Source organism: Ochotona curzoniae, unplaced genomic scaffold (assembly GCF_017591425.1).
Source record: "Ochotona curzoniae isolate NIBS_2020 unplaced genomic scaffold, NIBS_Ocur_1.0 scaffold_3208, whole genome shotgun sequence".
Taxonomy (NCBI): Eukaryota; Metazoa; Chordata; class Mammalia; order Lagomorpha; family Ochotonidae; genus Ochotona; species Ochotona curzoniae.
In genome coordinates this window covers 24,900,983-24,912,356 of record NW_024467106.1, presented here as the reverse complement: position 1 = coordinate 24,912,356, position 11,374 = coordinate 24,900,983, and the positions used below count along the sequence as shown (strand labels likewise).

Below are 11,374 nucleotides of genomic sequence, written 5' to 3'. Positions count from 1 at the left end.
CTCAGTTTACACTCTTCCCATTCTGATTCAGTGTTCCTTGGTCACTCCAGATATGGTTCAAATATTGCATACTTGGCTACTGCTACAACAAAAACATTCATAAACATTGCTGGGGTCTATGTGGTAATGGCTCTTCAAGCATACAGGACTCATGAGTTTTAGAGAAATGGATATAACCACCCAGATTTAAAAGGAGGTCTCAAAAAGCCTGGGGATTTAAGAGAAAGTCCAGATGCAAAGATATCTTAGAAAATTCTCATAAAGATGGTAACTAGTGTAGTCATGGGGTTAGTGCTACCACTGAGAATATCTACTAGGGCAATGTCTAGTGAAGCGATGGGAGCCAAGATGCTCTCAGACCTGGGAATTACAGAGCAACTGGAATCCAAGCAAACATTGACACTGGACATGTCTGATTCTACCAAAGGCGAGAAAGAGGATTTGGGACCAATTTCAATTCGGGAAGCATTAACACTAAATCAGTAAAAACATGTCGGGGCAGACCTGAGGCAAATCACAACTCAGTGTTTGATTTAGTCCTGAAAGAGCAGTACGGAGAGACTCAGAGAAAAATGAATGGCACTGCTTAGATTTTCTAGAAGGACAGTCATACTTAAGCTGGATTGCTATAAGCAGTCCTTTAATATGAATATGCTACTGCACTCCAACAAACATGAAGGACTGCCAGGAAATAAGAACTTCATTTAAGTAACCGAAGAAGAGGTACCAGAAACCAACCATCTATGAAATGAAATTTTCAAGTGCTAGGATAAAAAAATTAAGATATATTTTGCTTGTTTGTGGAAGTTAACATAGATACTAAATGGTGCAAATGTCACATTTTATATGTAGTTATACGTATTCCTTAGTGAAATTATATCTTGTAAATACCAATATATCCTTTTTCCATACTATGATCATTTTGAAAATACCTCTCTTAGCGATATTAATACCTGTTTTCATGAAAAATTGTGCATATTTATTGTGGCTATGTGTGTATAATGTCTACAATTGAAGGGAATGTGGCGGAATGGTAAAAAATTGACAAATTTTAAATCTGAAATAAATTTATAGTTTAACAAATAAAAATAACCATTTTAAGGAAACAATGGAATTCAGACAATTCAATACTCTCCTAAAACTGACAGATAAATTGAAGCAAAACCAATTAGAAGTACTTCCACTAGGAAATACATTAGGTTAAATTATGAAAGTAATAGAGAACATCAACAGAAGTACAAAATAAACAGAAGAAAGCACTAATTAGCTCAAGCAAAGAGTATTAACATTATACAGCTGGAATAGAAAAGAAAAAAAATTAATCAGGATGAATGAAAAAACCTTATGGGAAATGTGAAACAGAAAATAATTTAGTGATTGGGATGAAAGAAGGACTTGAGTATGCCAATTAGATAGAGTGTGTATTCAAAGATAACAACTCATAAAATTTCCTATGCCAGAGAAAGATATAATTATGCAGATACAGGAAGATCCAAAATCATCTGTCAGATATACAATTAATTCTATCCTATGACATGTTATAGTCGAACTCTCCAAGGATAAAAAGATTCACAAATCTTCAAGAGAAGGGATGCAAATAATACATAAAGAGCTAAATGCACCTGACTACTTCACATCCATTTATGGTAAAACAAACAAAAACCTTTGGCCAAACTAGGGATAAAAGGAATATTCCCCAACATAATAAAGGCTATTTAAAATAAGCTAACAGCTAAGATCATGCTAAAGTCATCATTTGAGACTGTCTCTTCAAATGAGGAACAAAAACAATGATGCCCACTTTCATGGTTTTCAACACAGTACTGGAGGTACTAATTAAAGTGATTAGGCAAGATTAAAGGAAAAAGAAATAAAATACATCCAATCTAAGATCAACAGGTCCAATTGTCACTTATCAAGGCCCTATGCCCAGAAAACCCCTGTTTTCTCTACTAAAGAGAGACAAAATCAGCAAATTTTCAGGATATCAAATTAATGTTCAAAATCTACAGCATATGAATACAACAACAGTGAATCACTTAAGAAATCAAGAAACTGGCTCTACCCATATGCAACAGCTAGAAAAAGTAAAATAATGGGAAATAACTTACCAAAGACATGAAGTACCTCAAAAATGAAAACCTCTTAATTGATGAAGAGCAATGGAACTAAAAAAGAAAAAAACATGTTTATGGATTAGAATAATCAATACCAAAAAATCATGAAACACTTTAAAAATGGAAAAACGTTACTTGCACATGGATTAGAACAAAGTGTCATTAGAAGAAAATGGCACTGCCTGTACTATCCCAAAAACCTACAGAGTCAATAAAATCCCTATCCAAATACCAATGGTATTCTTTACAGAATTAGAAAAGCAATCCTAAATTTCATATGGAATAAAAGAAAAACAGAATACGCAAAACCATCCTGAGGGAAAAAATTTAAAAATTCAGGCAAAGAATACTATAAAATATATAGTAATTAAAACAACAACATATGGGCATTAAAAACCAACACATAGACAAATGAAACAATATATAGAATCCAGAAATTAATCCACATACATACATCTGATTTATGTTTTATAGAAATGCTCAGACCATAAATTACTGTAAGCATAATATAATAAATGGTGTTGGGAAAACTGGCTTACACACATATACACAAATTATTTCAGTTATTATTTTCATTTATATGTAATACACATGTCTTTTCATATATGTGAATGAAATTAGACGATATCTAAGGTATGAGAGAGACTGGGCACCAAAAGCTATCACCCCTGGATATGCTCTATTATGAAGCACAGTTAATTTTAACATAGAAATACTATGTGGGTGGACCTTGCAGCCTTTAAGGAGAGAGTTTTCTTCAGTTGGTAGCATTACAAGAACAAGGAAAAAAAGAAATGACGGGAGATATTTCAGTAATGAAAAGAAAGGAACAAAATATTGTCACGATAAAGAATATAAACAACTGCTAATAGTAAAAGGCAGTTCACAATTGACAGCAAGCAGAAAAAGAGAGATATAATAAATACATTCACGGGCCTTCTGGCTCAGTGGCTAAAGCAACCATTCGGACAAGCTGTGACACCAATGGGTGTTGGAGTGTCTTGTTCAATTTCTACTAATCGGAATATCCAACCAGCTTCCTGTTGGTCTGCAGGCAACACTTGTGGCTCCAGTCCTTGAGTTCCTAGCACTGACTAGGGAGATCTGGATGAAGCTGCACTTCCCTCTGCTGTAGCCTTGGCTGTTGTGAGCATTTCAGAAGTCATGCTGGGGATAGAAGATGTTTCTCTCCTTATCCCTTCTTCCATTTTGGTAATTATGCCATTCAAAACAATTAATTAGTCTTTTAGAAAATAATAGCTAAAATTACAATCAACTTTTTTCAAAGGGTGGGGATATTTGGATGTGTTCAGAAACTGTTTCTTCCTTAGAAACCTCTGGTTAGGCCCTAATGCTGCTGATGATTTGATTTTAGCTTTCTGATTGAACAAAAAAAAACCCAGATGAATTTGACTGATCCTCTGTTCCACATAACTATTAGAAACTAAATGAGCATTTTGTTATGCTACAAATGTTTGCGGTAATTTGCTTTATAATGAAAGATAATAATCCTCATTTTTATAAAGACCACGGGTTCTCTAAGCCATTAATAGACAATATATATTTAATTACAGACAATAATTGGAGTCTCTGGAGAAATCATGGAGCAGAAATCAAGGTTATCCAGTCATACTTTGGGTTTGATTACACATATGCTATTGGAAAATACACATTAGTTATGTATATTTTCATATACTAGGCATAAAATGTGAAACATTAATTAACATTTTGTAAATTTAGAATTTATTATTTGCTTATTAACTCAGTGCATTTCAGGAAAACATCACTGTGAACATTGTTACGTCAAAGGATAAGGAGCTAGTAAGATCACAGGAAACTAACGATGTCTCTTCCCTGCTCTTATGATTCTACAACAGCATGAGAAACTTCATCCTGAGTCAAACAAGTAAAATTTTCACGGCTCATCTCTTACTCTAGATACAATAAAGCTTTCCTTTAAGGAAGAAAACATCAAGTGAAATGCCCTGGAAAGAGCTAAATAAGAACAACATGCTCAAAAAACATTGCATATTGTGCTTGTATTTATTGATTTGTGGAGTATAGCTGTTGGTGCGCATTTATAATTATGTATTATAGTACATAGGACATAATTGTTTTATGAAGTATATATTATAAATCCTATCTTATATAATAGCTGTATATGAAATTATATCATGTATTTATGGCATAATATATTATAAAATACAATATATCACATGCTATTTATATATTATTTATTACAGTTAATTATAATTTTAATGGCATTTGAATTTGTCTGAAAGTTTGAATCCTTGTCAGTAAGTTAAAATGGAAAAAGATAAAGTTACAGCAAGGACTTGTGCATGAACATAAGGGAAATTATAATTACACTTGAACTTCAGAGATAATATCTAGGTTTATTTTTCCTCCACACCAACTTATAAAACTGGTATAAATCACAAAATAATCATTTCATTAAAATTTGTTATCTAAGTGAATTTTGACAGTAATAGAGGGAAAGCAACTCCAGATAGCACAGCATATAAAAATGGGTCCTTTTGCCCTTCCCCTTTAACTACAAGTACTCCTTTCCCCTTTATGATGTCATTCCTCATCATCACCAATTGGAATGTACAGTACCTAAGTGTTGGCAAGCCATAGGTGGGGGAAATGTCTGTACCAAGATTGTAAGTTGACAATCTTTTTGTTTCAAAATTAATGAAAATTTCCTGTCAGTTTGTTCTCCTTGGCATGAAGATGCTCTTTTAAATCCTTATTACATTTTATTATTTTGTCATTCATATGCCAAAGAAAACGTGTTACATACCACTGGTTGGTTTGATAAGACTTAGCAAGTCCATACATTTCAGCAAAAATAGATATATGGTTTTAAATAAGTCTTTTTAAATGTAAGTTGATCTTCACTTGCTATGAGACTGTATTGGGGGGTTATAAAAGTAAACACTTTATAGGTCTCATTTGGGTGTGAAAGGGGAAGATCTCTTTTCTGGGACAATTTAGAAGTCTCTGGAAACTCATGTGTGTTGTGTGTGTGTGTCACAGTGACTAGAGTGTCAAGAGTGTTAAACACTTTGTAATGAGTGTGGTACTCTATTATTATTGTTATTGTTATTAATTTTTATTATCATTTTCCATTTTACAATTTTTCAGGCACAGGGCTTCCTCCCTCTCACTACCACCCATTGTTTTTCCTTCCTGTTGTCCCTGTGTTTAGTAGTAAAATAATCTATCAGGTAGTCTTTTGTAGTAAAATAACTATCATGGGTCATGGCATTGTTGCTATAGGCAATGGCAGAAAGTTCAATCTTTTATTGTATAGGTATATTTAGAAGTTTTATTGGAACTCTGCTTTTATTCAGTGGTAGAGATGCATTGTCAGTTTTCTTTGATTCTTGATACTCTGGTCTCCATTACATCCTTTAATTGTGAGCTTACAAGTGTATGTTTATTTACTTCTATTTTTTGCTTGGTATTTTTTACGAATTGAACACAAACAGGTGCTAATTGCAATCTCCTTGAGAAATGCTGAGTATGCAAAATACTTTCCATTGTAATGTATCAGGACATAAATTTCATAAAAGTAGTTTCTTTATGCTTGGTTTGTGTCAAAGATAAAGAAGATAACAAGATTTCACTAGTTCAAGATTTTTAAGGAAAGCATAAAATCTTTGTTAAAGGACGGAATTCTGATATACAAAGAAAATTGTATCTGGATTATTTTTTTATTATTATTTTATTTATTGGAAAGGCGGATTTTACAAAGAGGAGGAGAGACAGGAAGATCTTCTGTCTAATGGTTCACTCTTCAAGTGACTGTAACGGCTGGAGCTGAGCCAATCCAAAGTCAGGAGCCAGGAGACAGGAGCTCTTCCAGGTCTCCCACACGGGTGCAGAGTCCCAAGGCTTTGAGCCGTCCTCAACTGCTTTCCCAGGCCACAAGCAGGGAACTGGATGATAAGCAGGGCACTGGGATTAGAACCGGCACCCATACTGGACCCCGGCACATGCAAGGCGAGAACTTGAAACACTACTTCATTACACCAGGCCCTGTTTCTGGATTATATTTTAATTTATCACTAGAATAAAGATAGAATATATATTGAAAATAAAAGGCTGGCATTGTGGTGCAACAGGTTTAGCTGCTACTTATATCAGAGTACCAATTTAAGACCCAGATTCTCCAGATACAGATCCTTGCTAAATTACATGAGGAATGAATCAGAGAATGACCCATGTGCTTAGGTGATTAACACCCTAATGGGACGGAGTTTTGAGATCCTGACTTTAGTTTGACCTAACCCAAATTGTGGCCAGCATGAAATGAATCAGTGGATAGAGGATCTTTGTCTATCCTGCTCTCTCTGTAACTCCACTCAGAAAATAAATCTTGAAAAGAAAGGAAGGAAGGAGGGAAGGATGGAAGGCATGAAGGAAGGCAGGCAGGCAGGCAGGAAAGAAGGAAGGAAGGAGGGAAGGAAGGAAATAAGTTTGCTATAGGTACTTGTGTCAACTTTATCTAACAACATCATTTTTTAAAATTTATGTAATTTATTGATTTATTTAAAAGGCGGGTTTACAGAAGAAAGGGGAGAGATAAATAGATAGATGGAGAAAGAGAGGGAGAGTCCACAAACTGTTTCATTCTCTGTATGGTCTCAGATAAGGTCGGCCAAGTGTTTCACGTAAGTCTATTTAAAAGTAAATGGGCAGGGGAAGAGGGAGAAGAAAAGAGAGATTTTCCATTCTTTTGTTCCCTTCCCAAATAGCCCAACAACTAATTATGGGCCTTGGCTGAAGTCCAGAGTCAGGAATTCCATTTTCATTTTCCATATAAGAGGCAAGTATCAGCACAATATTCCCCTGCCTTCCCAAGTTCAATGGCAGGAAGGTATATTTAAAGTAAAAGAGATGACACCCCATCCTGGACCCAACATCACCACTGTTGGCTTTATCGCTTGTGTCACAATGTTGAATCCAAATGAAACACTTCTTTCAACATAGAGACTTTGAAAAGAAGAGAATTTTTCATTTGTCATTTTTCAAAAATTATTATGGGTAGCTAGACTATTGTTTTGTTAATACAATGTTTCTGTGAGTATGGCACCAACTTGTAGCTAACAAAAAGCTTCTTTGATTTTCTCATTTCCCAATTTACTTATCATTAAGGCCTCCATCCAAGTCTGAACTACTCCGTACAACCAGTTTCATCTCTTCTTGCACTGGCCTGCAGTTGAAGTTGTGCTAATCAACTCATTTCTTCTATTTCTTCTTTTAAAGATCTATTTATGTATTTAGAAGTCAGAGTTTAGGAGAGAAAGAGGGGAAAAACAGAAATGGTGAAAGAGAGTGATTCACTGAGAAAGATAGAGATTCAACATTCTGTTTTATTCCCCTATGGTCCCAGATAAAGTCAGCCAGAAGCTTCACATGGGATGTCTATATGTGTGACTGAAAACCAGACATTTGGGTCATTTTCCACTGATTTTTCCAGGCCTTTAGCAAGAAGTGGCATTACAAATCTGGCATCTGGACTTAAACAAGCGTCCATATACAATGTACTATCACAGTGTTTTCATTCTTCCTTCCTTTATTCCTTCCTTTTTTTCTTTTTAAAAATTTTGCTTATTATTTTACGATATAATTCCATACACTATGGAATTTCCTCTCCACCCTCCCCCAATCCTCTCTCGTGCAGTGGTTTCTCCTATATTCTTACAATTAGCATAGTCCATTATAGACAATCATAAATCCATCATTTTACTATTGAAATCTATCCTGACATTGTAGGTATGGACAATGGCAGAGTCCACTATCCTATTGTCAAGATTTATTTAGCAGTTTCATTGGATATCTATCTGTGATTTGACATAAGAGATGTATATTCCATTACATCTTCACATCTGGATATGATAGCCTCATCTACACAATTACTGTAGATCCTCTTAAACAAAAAGCCATAAACAAAATCAACAACAGGAAGAAAAATTTTAAATATTACAACAACATGTTAAATAACATGCTACTGGATGGCATTTAATTGATAGGTTTAAGCCATTTACATTCAGTGTTAATAGCGATAGGTAGTAATTTGGTACTGTCATCTTAGCAAATGGGTTGTTCATTGTTGGATTTAGTCTTTTGTTGTTATTTTACTGGGATGTTTTTCACATTTGCCCTTGGTTTTGGTGGGAGCTATTCTTTTGGCTTTCCTTTGCTGTGGAAGAATTTTATTCCATTTTCAAAGACAAAGGAAAACTTTGCTGGGTAAGCTATTCTGGACTGAGGAATTTTTCCTTTTAGAATCTGAAATAAGTCATGCCAATCTCTTCTGGCTTGAAGAGTTTCCTGTGAGAGGTCATCGATGAGCCTGACTAAGCTTCTTTTAAATGTTAATTGAGTTTTCTCATGTGCACCTTTAAGGATCTTTTCCTTACGTTAGATTGAAGAGAGTTTGATTATCATGTGTTGTGGCGAACACTGCTTTTGGTCAACCCTGTGGGAGTTCTATGTCCCTCCTGTATTCTGTTTCCCAATTCCTTTCCCAAATAAGGGAAGTTTATCTTTGTTATTTCATTAAATACATTTTTTAAACCCAACTTCTCTTTCTGTGCCTTCTAGACCTGCCATAACTTATATATAGACCTTTGAACAGTGTCTCTTAATTCTTGAATTTTTTTAGCTTGACCCAGTTCTGCTTCCAGCTTTTTGATTGTTTCCCCATTGTGAGAAGAAATATCTCCCAATTCTGAGATTTTTTTCTTCTTCCTCATTTAGCTCTGGAGACTTTTTACTGGATTTTTAATTTGCCCCATTGTGCCCTTCATTTCTTATAATTTGGCCTGATTTTGTTTCAGTGTTGTTATTTCCTGTGTGACATATTCCTTAAATTCCTTGAACCTCTAGATGTGCTTATCATTGTTAAGAAGCTTTATAATGAGTTTTCTGCATTCTGTATCACCCACTTTCTTGATGTTTTCCTCAGTTAATGCTGAGATTGACAAAACTTTTGCTCCTTTGCAGGGGAGTCTTCAATAATATTCATTGTGCCTCTGTTTCTTCTTGCTCTTGGTCATTGTATTCCAGTTAGCAGATGCGTCTCCTTAGGGACAGTTTCTAAGCTGTGTTGCCCAGTAGTCTACAGCTCAATATTCCTGATTACATTCGATCCTAGTTCCTCATTTGCAGTCACTTGCACCACTCCAATGAGTTCAGTCCTGACTTCTTGTGCTAGGCTGGCCATTATGTCTGAACTCCACCCAAAATGATTTGGGTGGAACCTAGAGGATGTCAAGTTTGTACCATTTTCCCTGACAGACAAGTGCAGTATGTTGAGCCAGAAGTGAGTTCTCTCCTGGCTCAGCACCTGGGAGGCTTGCTTTTGTTCCTTCCACTACACAGGCTTTTCCTCATTTCACAAGAGTGCCCAATGTGGCACTGGTAGATGTCTGGGCCTGCAGGCAAATTCAGTATTCTTTTCTCTGTGGGATCAGTGCAGCACATTGAGCCAGATATTGGTTCTCTCCCAGCTTAGCACTTGTGAAGCCTACTGTTATTCTAGCACCCACCCCCAAATCTTTTCTTAGGTAAATAAAATAGCACCAGGTAAGGCACTAGTGGATATATAGGCCTACTGACCATTAGGCATGGAGGATCCTGTCTTTGGTGGAACCTGGCTTAGTGTACACACTGCTCACTGCTGTCTTTCCAGCCCCACAGTCTTTTTCCTCAGCACACAACATGGTGCCCAATGTGGCACTGGTGGTTGTCTGAGCTGTGAAATCTACCCTGTTCCTGCACCTGCTGCTAGAGCTCTTGCCCACTGCTTCTATTCATGGTCAAATCAAGAAAATCATTAGGATTGGCAGCTGTATGCCTGGGTTCACCTCCTGAGCTCTCAGTGAACTTCCCTTCGTACCTGGCCATGGGTGAAGCTCTGATTGCCAATTGCCAACCACCACTGGGGCATCTTGTCACTGCAACATTACAAAGTGCCTCTACTTCTTTGCTATGCCATGGGTCTCGAAATATCCCTATACCATTAATCTGTCCACTCCTATTCCAAGAGATTGCAGCCACTCTGCCTCATGCTGGTTAATGATTCGCCATCTGTTTGAACATGTCTATTCCCAATTTTACCATCTTATTTCTTTCTACTGCATTTCACAATGGTTTTACATGCTATGTCACAATATAAGTCCAACATCATGCATTTGTAATGTTGAACTAGAATAAGATTTCAAAAGGAAGCAGAATAATCTGCCATAAAAATTTGATATCATAGAGTATCTAAAATCTGAACACTCAAATTTCTATTGTTAGCACATTAATCTTATGTTTGCTGTGTCTTGTTTTTCTTCCCTGCTAAGAAATAGAATCTTCCCTTACCTTACAGGTCTAGGTGTTAACATTGATGTACATAGGCCTCAAAACACTTGTTCTACATGCAGGCTTGTCAACATTTGCTTTACAGATGTTTAAAGGTAGACAATTCTTTGTTAGAATGACAAGTTAGGGAGGAGGGTTTGGAAGAGGGAAGATGATAGCATCTTGCAGATTGTAGGATATCTAAAGATATTCCTGATATCTACCTGCTAAATACATTGTCTTTACACTGAGCCCACTTGATGTATACTAACATAAATACACATGCACAACTCAGATCACAAAAATGTCTTTAGTGCCAGGTATAGTGGCCTAGTGGCTAAAGTCCTCCCCTTGAACGCACCAGGATCCCATATGGGTGCCAGTTCTAATCCCGGCAGCACCGCTTCCCATCCAGCTCCCTGCTTGTAGCCTAGAAAAAGAGAACAACCCAAAGCTTTGGGACTCTGCACCATGCTGGAGACCTAGAGAGGAAGCTCCTGGAACCTGGCTTTGGATTGGCTCAGGTCTGGCCATGGTGGCCACTTCAGAAGTGAATCATTGGATGGAAGATCTTCCCCTCTGTCTCTCCTTCTCTCTCTCTCTCTCTCTCTCTCTCTCTCTCTATATATATATATATATATATATATACATATATATGTCTGCCCTTGCAATAAAAATAAATAAATCTTTTTTTTTAAATGTCTTTATTTTGAATTCCCTAGTCAAGGAACTCAAAATAAAACCATCATTGGAACTCATCTACATTCAAAAGAAAATAAGTTTTGAAATAAAAAAAAAATAAACTATTGGTTTGTTACTTTGTGTCAGGATTTCTCACACTGTTATAAGAGAAAAAGAAAAAAAAAAATCCAAATGCATCCAAATAGAGAATT

The 11,374-nt window shown here is 36.1% G+C and overlaps 1 protein-coding gene across 2 annotated transcripts in view; it reads left to right on the top strand.

Annotated features, from left to right (window-relative positions):
• The first annotated feature begins 4,712 nt into the window (after positions 1-4,712).
• Positions 4,713-11,374, top strand: part of CYLC2 (cylicin 2) — a 29,939-nt gene continuing 23,277 nt past the window's right edge. The window contains exon 1 of one of the 2 annotated variants that reach the window (XM_040962984.1): positions 4,713-4,783. In XM_040962984.1, coding sequence (XP_040818918.1) covers positions 4,767-4,783 — 17 coding nt within the window. In that variant the 5' untranslated portion in view covers positions 4,713-4,766. The remainder of the gene's footprint in view (positions 4,784-11,374) is intronic. The other variant, XM_040962985.1, reaches the window with a different exon arrangement.